At 57.5% G+C, this 19,345-nt stretch overlaps 1 protein-coding gene across 2 annotated transcripts in view; it reads left to right on the top strand.

Annotated features, from left to right (window-relative positions):
* CTIF (cap binding complex dependent translation initiation factor) overlaps nucleotides 1-19,345 on the top strand; it is a 249,542-nt gene that overhangs the window by 59,920 nt on the left and 170,277 nt on the right. For both annotated transcript variants that reach the window (XM_028524171.2, XM_028524170.2), the window contains exons 2-3: nucleotides 1,589-1,795; nucleotides 13,090-13,161. In XM_028524171.2, the coding sequence (XP_028379972.1) occupies nucleotides 1,616-1,795; nucleotides 13,090-13,161 (252 nt within the window). In that variant the 5' untranslated portion in view covers nucleotides 1,589-1,615. The remainder of the gene's footprint in view (nucleotides 1-1,588; nucleotides 1,796-13,089; nucleotides 13,162-19,345) is intronic.

Raw genomic sequence — 19,345 nt, 5'->3', positions numbered from 1 at the left:
TCTGCAGGGTGGGAATGGGACTTAATGCCTACCCCTTCCCTCAGGAAGCCAGCGTGGGTGTGCGGCTCCCTTGCAGGTATGGCCCCAGGCGAGGCCCACAAGCATCTGGGAGAGCCCGGCAGAGCCGGACAGAGGCTGCGGCTGGAGGCAGAGCTGGGGACGCCATCCTCCTGGAAAAGCTCCCTTCAAGCTCCTGCAAAACCCAGTCCTCCACCTCTACCTGTGAAGCCCCAGATAAGATCCGAAGTCACTGAGGAATAATGGGCACAGCCTGAGGTGCCACCTTTTCCTGCAGGCGGCTCCTTTCAGCCCTCTCGGGACATCAGTCTTACTGTGCCGTGGGCTGAGGCCGGCAGCCGGGCAGGGGCCCAGCCCTCCAGAGCCCAGCATCCCCGTGCAGAGTGAAAGGCACACACCCAGCACTTGAATTCACTGTGCACTGGAAGGGCAGTGGGGACTGGAGAAGGGGAAGATGTCCCGAGGGCCTGAGCAGGCTGCCAGGGGGTGGGATGGAGAGGTGGTGAGGTGTAGGCGGACCTGGAGCTCTGCTGTGCCAGTTTGGGCAAGTTACTTAGCCTCTCTGAACCTCTGTTTTCTAACTTGTACAATTATACTGATTTCATAGAGTTGTCACGAGGGGGAAGTGGGTGAAGGCATATCGAGTGCTGAGAGGCGGAGAAGAGTGCCTGGCACGTGACTTGGGAGCGTACACATCTGCTATTAGTGGAAGTCGCAGCATTCACGCCCGTAGACCAAGGCTGGGAGAACCCTTTGCCCACCGGCCACCACTAAACCTGGGCATTGGGCCAGTTGCCAGATGGCCTCGATGGCACTATTCTAGCATCCTGCGGGTGTGCTAGATTGAGTTCCCCACGGCCCCGCACAGCTCCCCTGCAGCTGGCCTGGGGTCCAAGGGGGGCTGGGCTTCTCGCAGCAGCCAAAACCCATACAACCGAGTCAGGAAACCAGTTGAAGGGGGTGCGTGGCCACCGCTGCCAACCCAGCCTCTAGGACGGCCAGCGCGGGTGCGGGGGAGTCAGCGTTCGTGCACTTGGCAGCGTTTCTGGAACCCAGCGGGCCTTTCCTTGCCCTGCTTGGGAGCCACTAGTTAAAGCATCAACAAACCCTCCGTCATTGGTGAATAACTGTGTTCTAAAGGAGTTCTCAGCAATCCAAGGTTTCGAAATTCAGATGCTCCTTGAAATATACTAGGACCTTGTCTTTGCTATCGACCGTCATGGACTAGGTGCACGCAGCCCTCTGTGGCCTCAAGGCTCTGTGCACGCATTGTTCAGGTCCTCTGCGTGTGTCCAGTGGTGGAGGTTTGGTCGACGGCCATTCTGCTGGCTCTGATGGGGAAACCACATGCCCACTGTGTCCTGGAGCCGAGTCCGGTGTGGTCTAGATAAGGACCAATGCCCAGCATCACGCAGGTTACTGCGTTGGTCGGTTAGGGACGTTCCCTGCCTTCTGTAGCCTCAGTCTCCCTCTCCATACAGAGGAGTTACAGCGCGTGCTTCCCACGAATGAGAGCGTGATCTCCGCCTCCAGCTTTGCCTCACGGGGCCTTGTCCTTTCTCTCCCACAGCCCTGACCCAGGCCCTGGGCGGGAGGGATGGAGAACTCCTCAGCCGCGTCCGCCTCCTCCGAGGCCGGGAGCAGCCGCTCCCAGGAGATTGAGGAGCTGGAGCGCTTCATCGACAGCTACGTGCTCGAGTACCAGGTGCAGGGGCTGCTGGCGGACAAGACGGAGGGTGACGGCGAGAGCGAGAAGACGCAGTCCCACATCTCCCAGGTGAGGGCTGCCCCGGACAGCCGGGGTGGGCAGCAGGGGCCTGGGCAGGGGCAGGTCCTGGGCAAACTCAAAGTGGGGGGATGAGGGGACCCTATATCCAGACAGTGTCTGGTTGCCCTGCCCTAGATTGCTGGTGTGGATGGTCCTGCCCACAGGACATGGGATCCACTCGGGAAGCCCCTCTCTGACCCTCTGGCCCCCCTCTGTTCTGTCCTGCCCTGCTGGGCAGACGTGCAGTTCCTAGAGCACAGATTTACTGAGCACCTACCACGTGCTGCACCCCATTCCCCATCCTCCCTGTGCCCTAGGAGAGATCTGGAGACTGCAGCTTATCCAAAATGCACACGATGAGAAAGCTGTGGCTTGTGAGCCTGTTCTCTGATTCCAAACACAGGCACTTAGTTGTTGGAGCCACAGACGCGAGTACCTCAGGCAGTCCCTCTGTGTGTCACACCTGGTCAGCTACAGGAGGCTTCCAACCAGGCTCTCGGGACGGTCTCACCCCCGCCTGGGTCAGTCCGAGGCAGCCCTGGTCTTGCGGGGAAAGTGGACTCAGACGGGAGACTGTGGACCGAAACTGGAGTCTCGAGTTCTCCCGACTAGAGTCTGAGCCATCAATGGCGGCAGCCCCCTTGCATGTGCGTCTGCCTAGCACCGTGAATCTTCAGTAGATGTCTGCTCGAGAGCTGCTCCGGATTGCTTCTTGCTGCCTGCATGACCCTTCTTGCTGCCTGCATGACCTTGGGCAAATCCCTCAGCTCCTGTGAGGCTCGGTTTCCTTATCTGGCCTGTGGGGACGAGTCTGCTGCCTCAGGAATGTCAGGAGGTCAGAGAAGCAGGGCATTGTCTGCACAGGGAGACAGGGGAAGGTCTCTTCCGTTCAGGGTGGGTGCAGGTGTCCACCTCTTATACCTGTTGTCCCACCTTAAGCCTGGAACTCCCGTGGCAAGGAGAGGAGAGCCACTGGGTGCCCCGCTTTGGAGAAAGCTGGATGCAGCTGGCTGGGCGGGCAGAAGATTCAGAACGTCCAGCTTCTTAGAGAGCCAGGCGAACACGAGGGTTTCTGGGAACTCGGAACATGTGTCCGCCTGGGAAACTCGGAAGCCCGGTGGCCCCACGCCTTACCTCCACCGGGGGATAAAAAGAGAAAATCGTCCCAGAGAGGGAGTAGAAATGTGCGTGGTGTTTCCACCCTCCGGTGCTTCAGTGCCCCTGAAGCTCTGGAGTCACAGGTAGTGTACTTCGTCCAGGCTCCACTCTGCAGTGTGTTTTGAGCACATGCCCCGTGGCCAGCACTGTCCTCGGACTGGGTATCTGGGCAAAACAGACAAACGTCCGTCCTCGTGGAAGGTCTGTGTAGTGGCAGGTGACAATGGCTGTGGAGAAAAGTAAGCCAGAAAATGGAATGGGGAGTGATGAGAGGCAGGAAGCGTTTGCAAATTTAAACAGCAATCCCGCGAAGATGTCCCTGAGGAGGTGGAGGGGCAGCCGGGCAGGCCTCGAGGGGAGGGGCATTGCAGACGGAGCGAACAGCAGGTGCACAGGCTGGAGCTGGGAGGGCACCCCAGGGGCAGCAGGGAGGACAGTGTGGCCAGAGCAGAGAGGAGGAGTGGGAGCTGGAGCAGATGAACTGGGGAGAAAGCATGTGCCGAGCCTGAGCCCAGGGGTCTGCCAACACTTAGAAAGCAGGGGTGTGACGAGAAACCAGCAGGAGACCAGGAGGCGTAGGCAGAAAGGCAGGGGGGAACCCAGGCAACGGCAGAGTCTTGGAAGTCCCAGGGAGGATGTGCTTCAAGGAAGTGGGGGGCACATTGAGCGTGTTTGTGCCGCTGCGGGGCGTGGAAGAGCAGGACTGAGGATAACCTGATGGAGCCATCAGGGCTACTCGTGACCCTAGAGAGGTAAAGGTCGAGTGGTGGGGTGAAGGTCAAGAAGACAGATTGGAAATGAAGTGGGTGATACAGATCCTCTATACAGAGGGTTTTGTTGTATGGGGAGAGACACATTGGGGGAAGTGAGGTTAGAACAGGAGTGTTTACAACATGCTGTGCATTGAAGGGAGGCGTCCAGGGCAGAGGGAGTGGTTGCTGGAGCCGTGGCCTTGAGTAGGAGAGAGGACTTGGCCATGGCTGGGGCGCCACAGCTCACCCGCAACCACAGGAGGGAGTTGCCAGGCTTGTGGCCCCGCCTTTCGACTGATACCTGCCTGTGCAGCAGAGCTGGGGCTCCTCCGGCCGCTTGCAGCCGCCACAGTGCAAGTGCAGTTATGAGGGGAGTTTAACCAGGACGGGAGTTTCTCTGGGCAAGGACAGTGGAGGCTAGAAGGGAGAGGTAGATGAAGGAGTGGCAAGTGATGTTCCCTGGCTCTGAGCCAGGCTGGGAGGGCAGTGAGGCCCTGGGGTGGGCGGTGGACACTGAAGGGTGTCAGGTCAGTGGACTGGAGGCCCTCAAATTGTCAGTGTTCTGGTACAAAAGAAGCGAGCCAGAACGAGAGGTGTCCAGGAGAGGGAAGTTTGAAACCCGGGGAGGAGGCAGTGCAGTAACCGGGGATGGAAGGGCTGGGTGTGGGCGTGGGAGTGCCGGGGGAGGGGGGGGGAAGCGGGGGGGGGGGGGGGGGGGGGGCAGCGATCGGGAGAGGGGTCCCAGGACTCAGAGGCAGGGCACAGGAACCAGCTCGAGGACAGCGACGTCACAGAGAGAGGAAGCGCCCTCTGCTGGAGAGGGCGGCAGTGATCCGGAGACCCGTCTTCAAGTGGGGGAGTAAGGTTCTCTCTTGGTTTAAACTACCTTGATGATGGTACAGTTAGCAATATCATGACCTGGAGTGGAAACAGGAGGGCCATCAGGCTAGTTTTAAAAATTCCCGAGGGAAATGAAGGTCTCCAGGTTGTCTAGGGCAGGAAGAGGAGGAACCAGCCCCTGCCGCCTCCCGTAAGTGTCCAGGAGCGGACTCCCCAGGAGCAGGCCCCATGGACAGGGGGCGGGTGGCTGATGTGTGCTGCCCGCCTCCCTGGCCGGTGGCCTCCAGCCGGGAGCTCTCACAGGAGGAGGGTCCGAGGGAGCCAGGCAGCTTCACCCCAGAGGAATGCTTTGTGAATTTGTTTCCAGAGCAGCCACTCAGGGGGTATCATTCTGGAAGGAGGGGCCTGCCCAGCGCCTTTGACCTCAGCAGGGAGAGCAGGCGGAGAAGCTCCCTCCGTCTGGGCCCTGCCCTGCCAGCCCCTGCTCCTGGGGCAGGGCGGGCCTGACCACGCTCCAACATCCAGATGCTGGTTGTGAGGCCGAGTATGGAAACCATGGCCACTGGCAACGTCTAGACGCACTCCTACAACCTCCCGCATTTTCTGAAGTTCCTTGGAGGAACGCAAATGCTGGGCAGGTCTGCCCACGTGCTGCTTGCCAAGGAGCGACATTTCGATCCTGGTCCCACCACCCCCTCCCTGTCCCACAGACGCACACCCGCAGGCACCCACAGGCACCCACAGACACAGCTGAGTTCAGACCCCAGAGGAGGGTGCACCTGGGGACCCCTGGAAGCAAGGCCCGGGGTTAGGAATGTCTACATAGCCCACTTCTACTGGCACGGCCTTATGGGAAATCTTTCTGCTAAAGCACTTTTCATTGTTTTTTCACTTAATCTGATGACTATTTTAAATGGAAGCCAAAAACAAAGAGCGAAAATAACCAAGGGAGAGTCCCCGTCTGCCTGTCTGCGGTCTTTCAGCTTTTCTGGAAGAAGAAACTTGTGAGGAATCTTGGAAACCTTGGGAAAGCTTGAGGGAGTGGACGAGAATGTTGTTCTTCAGTTGGTGAGGTCATCGTTTTAGGGCCCGAGAGAGGACCGCTGACACTCAGGAGGAAAGGACCTTAAGGTGCTTGGAGGGTCGTGTTCTCCCTGCCCCTACCCCAGGACTGACCAGAAAGATGGGTGGACGGAAAGGAGGGAGGGACGGGAGAAAGGAAAGAAAGTGGGGAGGGGAGGGGAGGAGAGGGGAGGGAAGGGGAGGGGAGGGGAGAAGTGAGTTCTCATTTCTGCAGGTGAATGAATAACCAAGAGAACGTCTGCCCCGACTTCCCAGCACTCTCAGGGGCACCGTATTTTAAATCCCCACCCCCCCACCCCCCCAGATGTGTTTCTAGACTGCCTGCCCTTCCATGGATTTCAGACCCCCAAAGGCGTGTCCTGGAAGTGGCCCTCACTCTGTGCGTGCGAGTTGGGGGTCTGTAGCCCCACCAGCAGGAGGGAAGACTGAGACACAGAAATGGGAACTGGCCAAACCGCACTTCTCAGGGCTGGCCTGGGCCCCGGTGCTCCCCCGCCCTTACCCCACCTGCTTCAGGTCCCTGCTGGCTGCTGCAGGCTGTTGGCTGGTTAGTACGGTTTCTCCCCATGGAATGAGAATTTGGACTCCAAGTCTCATTGACCATTGAGCTTTTGTGGAAGAGATTCGGATGCTGTAAGTGGGGAAAGCGTGGCCCTTCGGATGTTAGCAGACAGACGGTCTTGTGGATCATCACCGGGCTTTCGATCAGTGTCCACAGCTCTGGCCACATGTTGGGATTGCTCGGGAAGTTGGACAGGCCCCACCTCAGCATTCAGCTGAGGGGGAGGGGCTGGGGCACTGCATTCTTAGCAGCCACCACGTGACTCTGATATCCGTGGGGCACATCTCCCTCCACTCTCTCGAAAGGATAGAACGCAGGGGCATTGGAAAGAACAGTAGATCTGACGAAGGCATATTTCCCAATCACTGCTTGTTAATGGTTCACATGAAGAGCCAGTGAGAGTTCTTTTGGACAGGACGGATGACAGACGCAGACCGAGCCAGGATGTTGCGGGGTGAGGGGCGAGAGTGCTGGGCTGTCCCGGAAGGCTGACTTAGGAAAGGACTTCCGAGCAAACATTTGGGGGAAGACACGAGAGTGAGGCCACTAGGGAAGGGGTTCCAGGCCGAGGAAATGTCAAGGGCACAGGTCACGTCCCTCTTTCAGGAGCACGTTGGGGCCAGTCTGCTGGGAGCAAAGTGGGCGAGGGGGGAGGTCGCAGGAGAGCTGGGCCCGCAGGGCCTCGCTGGGCCTGGTGAGGACTCAGGGATGGGGAGACATTGTGAGATGGGAAGGCGCTGGAGGGTTCTGAGCAGAGGAGGGACAGGAGTGACCGCTTACAGACCCGGAAGCCATCCAGCTGGTGCAGGCGAGAGGTGGCAGTGGCTTGGGGCAGCCTGCTCCCTGCTGAGGCGCTAAGGAGCGGTCAGCTTCTCGTTGCACATTGAAGGTGCAGGTGACGTGATGTCCTAAGGAACAGCCCTGAGGATTTTAGCGTGAGCGTGGAGAAGTGCGGATGTTCCCAAAACGAGTTCTGGGAGACGCTGGAAGAGCAGCACTGGAGAGCAAAGGGCAGGAGTTCAGTCTGGGGCGTGAGAGGGACGTGTGTCCGATTCGTCTGAGAGGTGATTCCCCTTCATCCCTGAACACTTCAGGGTGTGTCCCCTCAGAACAGGGACATTCTCTTACACGATCGCAGTACAAAAAAGAAACATTGGTACGATACTATTATTGACAAAAAGGAATTCTAGGTTTCTCAAAAAATTAAATGTGGAGCCACCATATGACCCAGCAGTTCTACTTCTGGGTTTGTCCCCAGAGGAATTAAAGGCAAAGGCCTGCACAGAGACGCGCTCGCACAGCCGTGCTCACGGCAGTTACTCACGACGGCCGGGCAGTGGACACCGCCCAAGTGTCTGCTGGCGAGCGGAGGGATAAACAGAATTCCACTTAGGCTGAGTGAAGTAAACCAGACACAGAAGGACAGGTGCTGTATGATCACTCTTCTTTGGGGCACTGGGATAGTCAAGTTCATGGAGAACAAGAGCAGAACAGCGGTTACCAGGGGCGGGGGGCGGGAATGGGGAGTTGCTGTTTGCTGGGGCAGAGTTTCAGTCGGCTGGTGGGGGTGGTTGCACAACAGTGCAAATGTGCTCAATGCCATGGAATTGTGCGTTTAAAAACTGTTAAAATGCTAAATTTTACGTTATATACATTTTACTGCACCCAAAATAAAATAAAATCAAGTTCAGTGCCTATCCAAGACTGCAAATTGCTTTTAGTATGTGACATTTTTATTGGCTTTTTGAATGAATACCTGGTTTTGCCTCTTTTTGGCTGTGTGACCCTGGGTCTGTTACTTAACCATGCCGTGCCTCAAATTCCATATTTGCAAACTGGGGATAAGAAGCATGCCTAGGTATCTGAGGAATGCATGTTAATATATGTAACAGGCTTAGAACAGTGCTTAGATTTAAATGAAATCTTTGCATCTTCTGGCAACTAATCCTTTGTTGTACATTGTTATACAAGTTGCGAGTGGCCTCTCACTTGTCTTTAAATTTGTTCATGACTGCCTTTGTGCCACAGAAGTTTTAGACTCTGATGTAGTTTCATATGTGCATCTTGGATTTTACTCAGTTTGGGCGTGTGCGAATGGGTAGCGTGAGGCAGACACGTGGGGCGTGTTGTCCTCACCTGCTCGCCGGTCGTCTCACTCCCGTGTGCCGGTTGGCGGGCTCTCCTTCCCCTCGATCGGAAGCCCTCCCCTCGTCACAGACTAAGCCCCTGTCTGTACATCTGTGTGCCTACGGAGGCAGTGTCAGCGGGGGTCTCTTTGTCTGGTGCCGTGTTGAGTCAGCATGCTGGGTCGGCTCTGGCCAACTGACGCACCCTGAGGCCTTTGGGGACCTGGAGGCTGTGGAATGTGCCTCGCTCTGTCGTCAGCACTTCCGCCTCCCCCACTCCGGGCCTCCGTCCCCTCCCCCGTGCGCAGCGACACCCCCGCTCCCCCACCAGGTCTGCTCCTCAAACACTGGCCATCCTAGAGGCACATGCCTGACAACAGGTTCTAGTTCTTTCCCTGTGTGTGAAGTATTGAAAGGTCCCGCCGAGAGCAGAGAGCACTGGGATGAACATCTCCTTTGAGCACAGAAGAAACCTCTGTGCTCCCGTTATGCAGTCTCAACCCTGTGCCATCTTTGTTTCAGCTCTTTAAATAAAACAATGAATTGTAACAGCCAGGGTGGAGGCCCAGCACCATGTGAATTTGATGTTCGTCGTTCCCATATATAAAAATAAAAATGCCCCACTTTCCTGCCTGCTCCTGTTCCGTGACCTTTGTCAGGGGAATGTCACCTCCCCACCCCACCCCCCAGGACCTGCTCCTCACTGCCAACCTGTTTACCTTGAAGGAGAAACGCTCTGTGTGGAGGAATCAGGCATGGGAGTGGGACGGAGGGGAGTGTTCCTGGGTGGAGGGGGTGACTTCTCTCCACCCTGGAATCATCTCATGCAGCTAAGGACCCGTTCAGGGGGTCTGCATCTGGAGGTTTTTCTAGGTGGTGGCTCAGGGTCAGGAGGTGGTAGCTACGGCCTCAGAGGAAGGAGACAGCTGTGGGAGCCGAGCCCCAGCAGAGGCGGGGCGAGCTTCGCAACAGGGGAGGCAGAGCTCCGGGGGGCTGGCCTGGGAAGAAACACTCCTCCGTGGAGGTGACCCAGGCAGCTGCAGGGGAGACGGACGATGTCCCTAGGGCTGCTGCTTGGCTGGTGGGTCGGAGGGGGAGGTCACATAGGCGCAGTGGCGCAGCCTGCTGGGGTGAGGGTGACTCTCTCTGAATCCCTCCCTTGGGGTTCCCCGGGGGTCAGGAAAGCTGCACACAGTCGGACGGCACTCCCTTCTCCCAGCCCTGGCTGGGTCTCTGGGGTGGGTTTCTGTGGACTCCAGCGTCTTGCTTGCTTTCCTTGGTGCCCGTCAGCCCCTCGCTCACTGCTGGTCTGTGCCGGGCTCTCGGGTCCTCGTTTCCATCTCTGCCTGCCCTACCAGTGGAACTCCAAATGGTGGATTCTAACCTCCTGACCCGCTTCCCGCAAGCCAGTTCAGCCTGTCAAACAGGGTAGCCCTTCTCTTCCGACCCTGCCTAACCAGGAAAAGTCTCTGACGCCTTAGCCAGAAAGTCACGCTTGCCCTGATCTGCCCCGAAGCTGGCCAGCAGTCCGCCCCAGGCTTGCTCTTCTCCAGGAATCCCGGCTTGCCCATCGTCCTGGCCTGCAAAGGGAGGCCTTGCAGGTCCCACACTGAATGCACTCAGGAGGAGGCTTCTGGCTGGTGGATGGGAGGTTAAGGGTGACTTGACAAAGCAGAGCGATCTCATGGGAGCTTGGGACTGCTCTTGGAAAGCCAACCAGAGGGGTGAGGTTGTCTTGTGGCTGAGCATGAAGCCTTGGCCCCCTCCTTGCATGTTTGTTGGGGGGAGCCATCCTGGCCCCCAGCCCCACCCTCCAAGGGGCCATGCTGACCCCAGGAGGAGGTGCGCCCACGCTCGAGTCCCTGCTCTGTGGGGAGTCACATCAGCACGGTGCGGCTGGGGTTGGCGTGGTTGGGACGCCGGCAGGAAGGAAGCCTTTCTCTGCAGGGCTGTCGCAGGACGCCCGTCGCAGGACGGGGTGGCAAGTGCATGACCCAGTCTTCTGCAGCCAGTAGTCGCCGTGGGCCCTGCCTGTCCCCAGCCCTGTCAGCAGGCCCCAGGCAGGAAGGGAGACACTGCTCAAGTATATTCAGCAAAGGGATTGCTTTCCAGCAGTTTAAACATTGATAAATAGAAAGAATCATACGCAGGGTGGGGCAAAAGTAGGTTGACAGTTGTGAGTACGTGAAACACAGAATTTATTCTTGTGTTGTTGTTTACTAATTATTGTATTACTTTCCCTATGAACAACTGCTCATCTACTTTTTCCTCACCTTGTGTGTATATAACATGTACATGTATATAAACATACACACACACATATATATATATATGTTATTTTTTATGTTGAAATTACTTCAGACTTTGTGGCAAAGGTGCAAAAATAGCACAGGGGGTCCCCACAACCCTGTCATCATCCAGCTCCCCCAGCTCGAGCCCCTTCCATGACCTCAGCACAACAACCAGAACCAAGAAGTTAACGCCAGTGCAATGGGACTTCATTCGGGACTTTACCAGCTGTCCTACTAATGTCTTTGTTTTATTCTAAGACCCAAATCTGCATGTGATTTGCATGCCCCCCTATTCTCTTCCAGTCTGTGAAAACTTTCTTTGTCTTTTCTTGTCCTCCATGACCTTGACACTTTTGACGAGCTCGGGTCACCTAAGAAGTTCTTCGATTTGCGTTGCCTGATGTTTTCATCTTGATGATATTGAGATTGTGTGTTTTGGGCGAGACACCCCAGAAGCAGTGTGCCCTTCTCAGAGCTTCATTTGGGGGAGTCCCTGATTTGATGTATTTTATTAGGGGCCATGTTCTCCTCGGTGACTCAGACTGGGTGGAGTCTGATGGATTTCTCGTCTTTCCCTCCCCTCCCCCATGATTAATAAGTACAGTATCTTGGGGAGATGCTTTGAGACTGCAAATGCCCAGACAGCGGGAGTTTAGTTCAGGGAGTTGGTTACGGATGATAGAAAAGCTGAGAAGCTGAATAACCCAGAGAGGTCATTCCCACCTCTAGCCCCGAGACACAAGGCGGGCAGTGGTGCTGCCAGAGCCAGGGTTCAGGGTCACGCATGGAAGGCTGCCTGGTGAGGGCTGGAGCCATGAAGGGGACCCAGTCACTGCTGGTAATGCCACCTGAGTCAGGGGAGGGGAGGGCGGGGGAAGCGCCTTGGCTTCTTCCTTCTTCCTGTCTCTCAGTGGCGGAGCCCAGCTGATGCAGGAGCCGAGGAGTCTCGGTTGGCCGGGGTCAGCACCCTGTCGTGCAGAGCAGGGATGGGCAAAGGTGGATGTGGGGGCCGGGAGTCCCTGGGACTGGCACACTGCCTTTGCCCTTTCCCTCAAGCTGTGCTGCCCAGTAGGGTAGCCACTAGCAGGAGCTGGGAATGTGGCTCGTCGGAATTGGCATGCGCTCTATGTGGATTTCAAAATCTTAGTATGGAAAGAAGAGCATAAAATATCTCAGTAATACATTTTACGTTAATTACCTATTTTAAATATTTTAAGATAAACAAAGTATATTGTTGAATTTAATTTGGCCTTTTTAAACTGTGACTGCTAGGTCATTTAGAATGACACCTGGGGCTCCTGTTGGCTGTCATCCTATGTCCGTTGGACGGCACTGCTCTGAAGCACCCTTGTACTGGCCCGTGTCACCAGCATTGTCATAAAATGTCTTTCCTGTACAGAGGTCACGGCCTTGGCCCAGAGCAGGAGGGCGTGTCCAGCCAAGGCTTTACAAAACCGGGCCTTGAGCCATCCACATTCCGTTTTGCCCAGGTGTGTCAGGCAGAGAGCGACTGGGCTTTCCTGCATTTCCCATGTCACACAGGGTGTAGATCAAGGTCAGTGTTCAGCAGTCCCAGCCTGCGAGGATGGCTAACACTTAACACGACAACAAACACCCCACCATAGCACTGGACAGCACCACGTGCAGGGGGGGCCCAGGTCACTGCTACTCCGTATCTCTCCGGTGTGTTTATGGTTGACGAGGGTCCTCATCTCAGCTGTGCAGAGTCGCCCAGCCCAGCTGTCCCCACGTTAGGGATGGCACAGGGAGCCTGGGAGGTCGCATGGATTTCAGTGGCTCTGAAACTTGTGGCGCACCACTTGGGAGCTTGTCAGAATGCTGATGCTCAGGTCCTGGCCTCATGGAGTCTGGGTCAGTGGGGGCAGAGTGGTCCAGGGACCCCGGTGTGGCAGCCTTTGGGGACTGTCATGCAGGTGGTTATCAGGCTGCACTTTGGGGCCCATCAGGCCTCTGCGCTCTCAGGGGTGAGCGGTGGCTCTGGGCTCTGATGGCCAGTCTGGGCTCCTCCCCAATGCCAGGAGGTCTTGCCAGTCCGCAGATGCATCGTCTTTTGGAGCTGAGCATACAGGAAGACCTGCCCGCGCACGCTTCCCTGCCAGCTGTGGCCTTGACATTGTAGATGGCGAGAAGCCTGGTCAGGTGGTCAAACATGGTGCCCACTGTTCAAAACTCACAATGACCCTGGTCATGGCCAGTTGCCTTTGGAGTGTAGCTGGATCTCCGTCACGTCCCTGGGCTGGGTGAAGGGAAATGAGTTTGCCTTCCCTGAGCAGACGGACACCAGAGGGCCGCCTCCGTGTGGAATTTGGAGATGCCAGCTTGGACCTGCGGGTGGGGAAGGATTTGCTGCTGAAGTGGCCGAGCTAGACTGTCCTGCTGCAGGAGGACAGGGCCACACCGTGGGGTCCCGGGCTGAGTGAGGGGGAGCCTGCGTGTCCTCCTATCACTGACCGCCCCTTTCTCCCCACAGTGGACAGCGGACTGCAGTGAGCAGCTGGACGGCAACTGCTCCTTCTCACGAGGGCGTGCGCCCCCGCAGCAGGTAGGGAAGCGGCTCTGTGCGCCACGGGGGGTGTCCCATCACATGTCGGGGTGCCTGGGTTTCTGGGCCAGCCCAGAGTGGTCATCTGGAGACCCTCCAGGTTCCCTGTTCATTCACCCCCGGTTGTCACTGTTCTTTCTGGTGCCTCCTCCCGGCCCTCGGGAGACCGTGGGGTCAGAGGCCGAAAAGCATGGCTCTCCTGAGAAGCGGTGATGTGGAGAGAGCAGGGACTGGGAGGGGGGAGGGTGCAGTCTGTCCTCTGGAAAGTTCTCCCTGAGCACCCAGCCCACAGTGAGGCACTCCTCCCCAAGAACGCAGATTCGTAAGGTTCCTTTCCAGTGGGACCATTATTTGTAGTAACAGGCGTCTGCTAACAAGCGGATGTCCACGGGGAGCAGAGTGGGATGCCGTTCACAGTGAAGTGAATGAGCCGGAGGTTCGCGCGCCAGCGTTGATGATGGGTCACGTTGATGATGGGTCCCACAGACAGCGGGACTGCCAGGGCTTCGGCTCTAGTGGTGCTCTTCGGAGATTCCGCCGTAGGTGTGCAGAGGACCTGAGGGGAGGTGTCAGGGACCTGTCCAGCTCCCTCGGCCAGCCAGCTGCCCTCGGACCAGGGGGAGCCTGCGTGAATCACGTGGCCAGGAGGGAAGGAGGCAGCAGGACTTCCAGAGTCGTCCCTGGTGACCCCCAAGCTGAAAAAGCCATGTGTCCGCACCCCTGCGCAGCCTCACACTCCGTGTCTCAGGAGAGATGAGAGAGCCATACTGGGCTCCTGCGACAACTTGCCCCTGACCTCAGCGAGCTGACCGGGGCCAGAGGGAAGGCGGCTGGGCCTGAGTCTCAGTGTGGCCGCACCCCCAGTGCCATGTGAAGCTGCTCAGAGCGCGCACAGCTCAGCGGGCCTCCGAGTCGTGGGTGTTTGCAGGAGGGATTCCTGCCGACTCCTCCGCCAGGCAGTGTTGGGGAGGCCTAGTGCCACGCTCCGGAGCAGTGGTCCCCAACCTTTTGGGCACCAGGAACCAGTTTCATGGAAGACAATTTTTTTCCATAGATTGGGGGTATAGGGGGAAGGGACCAGCACAAGTCCACGACCCAGAAGTCGGGGACCCCTGCTCTGGAGGACCTGACACATGGTCCCTGCCTTCGGGAGCCCTGCTGCTCAGTTAGAAGGACAAAATAATGTGCAAAAGAGTGCCCAGTGCAGGGCAGGAGATGCACGTGTCCGAAGGGTGGCCCAGGCCTCAGGTGTCCTGGACTTGAGGAGCCTGGCCAGGCCCCAGCAGAGGAGGCGACACTGAGCCGGACATCCCAGATGGAAGGCCAAGGTTGGGGCCTGTGTGCTGGACACCATTCTGCACAGAGGGGCAGGGGCCGGCTTGAAGTGAGATCTCCTGAGGCCGGGGGAACTTTGGCTCAGTGATGAAAGGCCTGGTATTCAGACACTAGTCAGTTAGTTAGGGTACGAACAACAGAGTGATATAACCCAGGTGGAAGTTTCTTCTCTCGAAGTACGACCTGGGTGGGTCCACGGGGTTGGCATGGCCCTCAGCAGTGTCGGAGCAAGGTCCCTGCTTCTCATTCTCTGCTGCCCAGGGTGTTGCCATTGTCCCCGTGGCCCACGATGGCTCAGGTTCCAGTGTGAGCATCACCCTGGGCCTCTGGGTCAGGGGGTGGAATCCACGCTGGTCAGCGTTTCTTAAGAGACTGCTTTACGAGGAAAGCCCCAGGTACCTGGCCGGTGGCAGCCACTCCACCCACGCTACCCTGGAGTGGCTCTCGTGGAGGGAGAACCGGGGAGCTGCCCGCCGACGAGGGCCTTTGCTGGGCACAGCTCCCGTGGGATGCTGCTGGGCCCTCCGTTCCTCAAGGCTCCCTTCAGCCTGGTCCACCAGCAGTAGGAGCCCCAGGCCAACTCTCAGGGACAGCTGCCAGCACCATAAACACACCTGCTGGCCTCGTTGCTGGTCCCTCTCGTCCAGGAAGAGCCTCTCCCTATTTCACGGGGGGATCAAGCGGTTCCATGCACCTGTGCCGAGGCCCTCAGCCAGCTGGCCAACTCAAAGATGGGAGCGAGGGCTGGCTCTGCTTCCCTGACTGCCCCTGGCCTAGGGCCTTGCACATAGTAGGTGCTCATAAAGACACTTGTGTTGGCCTAGACCCAGTCCATGCGGCCAGTCCTGAGTGGGCCCTAGGCCTCTGGCCGCACCAACTTTGCTGAGCTGCTGAGGTCGTTGGGATGATTGGGCAGCTCTATGTCCCCACATTTACCCACGGGGGAGAATTAGTTTCAGGGGGAAACTGAGGGTAAGCTGAGACTGGGGTGGCCGGCTGTTCAGGCACTCCCCTTCACTGCCCTGCCTTGGCCACGTGTGCCCCGGGAAGGTGGACGGCCAGCGGACGCTGAGGCGCTGCGTTCTGCCCGGAAAGCTCTGTGTAGTGGGTCCCGGACCAAGGAGGGCCCAAGTGCAGGCCCTCCCACCCCGGGAATTAGTCATCACTGGGCTTATTTATTTTATTTCAACCAATGTGAAAACAAAACAAACAAACAAACAAGAAAAGCCCTTGCGTCCTCTGAAGCACTTTTGAGGCACACAGTGGGAACAACCTGGAGTAAGCTGAGCCCCACAAGGTGGGAGGAGGGGGGCTCAGAGAGCCCGGAATGAAAAATGGGCCACACACGGCCCCCAGGAGGCCTGTCCACCCGCAGTCGGGGTTCGGCTGCATCGAGGACTCTTTGGCATCCCAGCAGCCTCTTTCCAAAAAAGCTTGTCTGTCACCTTATCACTTAGTTGGGAGGCCGAAATACAGTTTCCACGTGGTCCCCGTAGGGGGAGAGATGCTTGGCGATGGCTTAGAGGGGAGCACCTGAAATGAGAGTGTGCGACCCGGTGCAGGTAGGGAACATTTCGAGGTCCCAGCTTGGGGTCTAGCATGCAGGGGAGAAAGCCGAAGGCCTGTGAGGGTTGTCTGGGGTCAGGAGCAAGCAGCTCTTCTCCATCTGCATTGAAGAGCTGAGGGAAGCAGTTTAAAGCGCACGGCAGCAGTAGGGCCTGTGGTTAGACCTTGAGAAGGACTTCCCGATGGAAGGGCTTGGCTGGCAGTGTCTGCTGTTGAGCAAGGTGATGCAACCTTGCTGGGAACACAAAGAGCACGCATCCTTATCAGGCAGGTTCCTGCAAAGCCCTGGGAAAGGTGGGGGTGTGTCTGGGTCCTGGCCCACAGCCTGTGACCCCAGACTTCCTGGAACGTGAGGGAAGGGCACGCCCCTGTCCCGTCGTGAGGCCGGTAGCAAAGCGCAGCAGCGCGAGCGTGTGAAAGAGCCTTGCCCCGCCAGGCCAAGAGAGCCGGATGCCGACTCAGGTGTGGCACGCCTTCCGGAGCCTCCGCTGCAGGAGGCGGCACTGGGCCACGCAGACGTCTCTGAGCCTCTCTGGAATTCCTGTCATTGTTTACATTCTGTGTCGCCGTGAAAAAACCAACTGGATCCAAATAGCTGCTAAAAGCAACAGGAGGCCTGGATTTTCCATATTTCTTTACTACTCCCCCACCCACTCTGATGCCTATGCCAACCTGCAGGCTCCGTGTATCCCTGGTGCCGTCATTGACTCTGACCCAGGAGGTGACCCGTGGTCGGCAGAGATGAACGTCAGATACGCTGCCCCCTCCGGCCCCCCGGGAAAAGGGGGGGGGGGCGTCTCTGCCAGCCTTCCTGCTGCCCTCCAGCAGCTCTCCTGTTGGCTCAGTGCCTGCTTAAAAACTCACTGGTACAAATGGTGTCTTCGTAGAAGTGCCTAGTGCTTTAATCAGCTTCTGTGGATATTTCAGTGTCGCGTATGTGTTCATTACTCTCGATCAGTCAGTGTTTATTGAGCAACTGCTGTGCGCGTGGCAGACACAGGAGCTGGGGCCCTGTGGCTCACTCACCGCATGTGGAGTGCAGGCGAGCTGACATGAAGCAGGCTAAAGGCACCCATGCCCTGTCCCCCCGGGAGACACCCCGACCACAGGCGCGGCAGCCCATCCAGCAAGTGGTTCCATATTCTGTCGGTCTCTGCAGGTAGGGAGATGACTTGCAGAGCATGTGACTTGATCTGTGCCTGCAGGGACGGGTAGGGTGTTGGACCAGACAGAGGGCAAGAGACAAGAAGGTGAAGAGGGAAGAAATGGTGTCGGCAAGGGCTTGACGCTGGGGTGTGAGGGCGACGGGAGAGCGCCAGCTGAAGTCGGCCGTCGGTGTTGGGTGTGACAGGGGTGTCGGTGGCGGAGACGGCGAATGGGAAGGTGTTTCTGCTCGCGCCGAGATGCTGGAAGTGCTCGTCGTCCAGCCACCACTGTCTGTGCCCCTGGTCCTCTGTTTTCTCTGGCGTTCCGTACAGGTCAAGTCTGTCTCCTTGCATCAGTCAGGCAAGCCAAGGAAATGCTGTAGTTACAAAGGCCCCTGAATCTCAGTAACTTTGAAGAACCCATTCAGGACCCAGCCTGATGAAACAGTTGCTGTTTGAACTAGTCATCAAGGCAGAGGGAGGCCTGACTAGTGTGGCTGTCCATTGGTTGGGCATTGCCCCTCAAAGCAAAAGGTCGCCGGTTCAATTCCCAATCGGAGCACATGCCTGGGTTGCTGCGGATTTGGTCCCTGGACGGGGTACGTGCCAAAGGCAACTGATTGATGTCTTTCACATCGATGTTTCTCTCGCTCTCTTTCTCCCTCCCTTCTTCCTCTCTCTAAAAATAAATAAATAAAATCTTGGAAAAAACAGGCAGAGGGAAAAGAACACTGTGGGGTGGGGGGGGAGGTCTTACTCTGGCCAGTCAGCACTTCAGCCTGGATGTACCACCTGTCACCTCAGCCGTGAGCGTGCTGCCTGGAACCGGTCCCACGGCCCCACCCAACCATAAGTGCATGAAGAAGCAGAATCCTCCTGGGTGCCTGGGATGGGGGAACCAGAGCTATTTGGTGACTGGCTAGAGTGACTGTCACGTGCCCCGCCTCTAGTAAAAGCCCCCCAGAGGCTAGAGCTGACCTCTCCCTCCCCACCGCAAACCCAGAGCTAAGCAGATGCGCAGTGAGTGCTGACGGCCTCTTGGACCGACTCTCAGGGTGACCAGCAGCTGGGTGAAGGAGACCTGATCCAACCCTCACCCTGAGTGCAGAGACCCCCTCACGGGGCTGGACATGTTCAGTAAAGGGGAGCCCACCGCTTCGGAAGGCATGGCACTGTTAGGCAGCTCCATGGATAAAAATGTCTTTCTTCGATCTAGCCCCAAACCGCCTCCTCATAACTCAGCTGACTGTTTCGCTCTCACCCCTTTTGCCCAGGCTACGCAGCCTCCCCCAGAGCAGCGCCTGTGGCCAGCCTGCCTGCTACTCCAAACACCCTCGTTCTCACAGCTCTCCCCCCTGTCGTGGTGAGCTTGTTCCTTGTCCATTTGTTCTTCTTCCATTGATCCAACGAGCAAGCCCTGGCGGAGGGCGGGCGGTGTGCGGAAGTCTGACTTCCAGGAGCATGGCCTTGCTGGGGAGACCTGACGGCGTTGCCCCGCTGCTCTCCGCACGCCAGCCTCTCTCTTCCAGAAGAAGCCGCCATCCCTGACTTCAAGGCACCTCCGGCTCCAGCTCACCTGGAGGGACCAGATACAGAACTCACCAGACCATGTGCATTGTTAACTTGTACAGGGAGAACGGCCAGCGACCACTCTCTGAGGGCCTGCCCTCAGAGACCCTAGAGTCTGCTTTGAGACATAAAGACTTTCTTTAAGGGAATAAATAAATAAAGACTGTGGAGTGGAAAAGCAGCGGTCCAGGACAGCGTGTGAGTACTGGGAGGTGGGGCCTGCTGTCTGCAGGGAAGGTTGCAACCGGCAGTGAAGGTCATATTGACAGGCGGCAGGGGGTGGGGGCGGGGGCACTGTGTCATCAGGGAACTGTGACTGGACTGGGCACAAGGAGACCTGGGACCTCCCCTCTGCACCTCTGACTTCATGTCCAATCGTAGGTGAGCTCTGTCCTCTTGCCGCAGCCCCAGTTTCCCCTCCGAGAAAGGGGTAAACTGGACATAAGCCCTCAAAGTGTTTCCTTAAAAATACAGACCTGGGTGTCTGCCTCTGGGAAGACAGAGTGGATGTTTTTCCCCTGCATCCCTGCTGCTCTTGCAGTGAGCACCCTGGGCATTCTACATATAAA

Source organism: Phyllostomus discolor, chromosome 9 (genome assembly GCF_004126475.2).
Source record: "Phyllostomus discolor isolate MPI-MPIP mPhyDis1 chromosome 9, mPhyDis1.pri.v3, whole genome shotgun sequence".
NCBI lineage: Eukaryota > Metazoa > Chordata > Mammalia > Chiroptera > Phyllostomidae > Phyllostomus > Phyllostomus discolor.
Note: the sequence above shows the minus strand (reverse complement) of the source record. Positions and strands in the feature narration are given on the sequence as shown.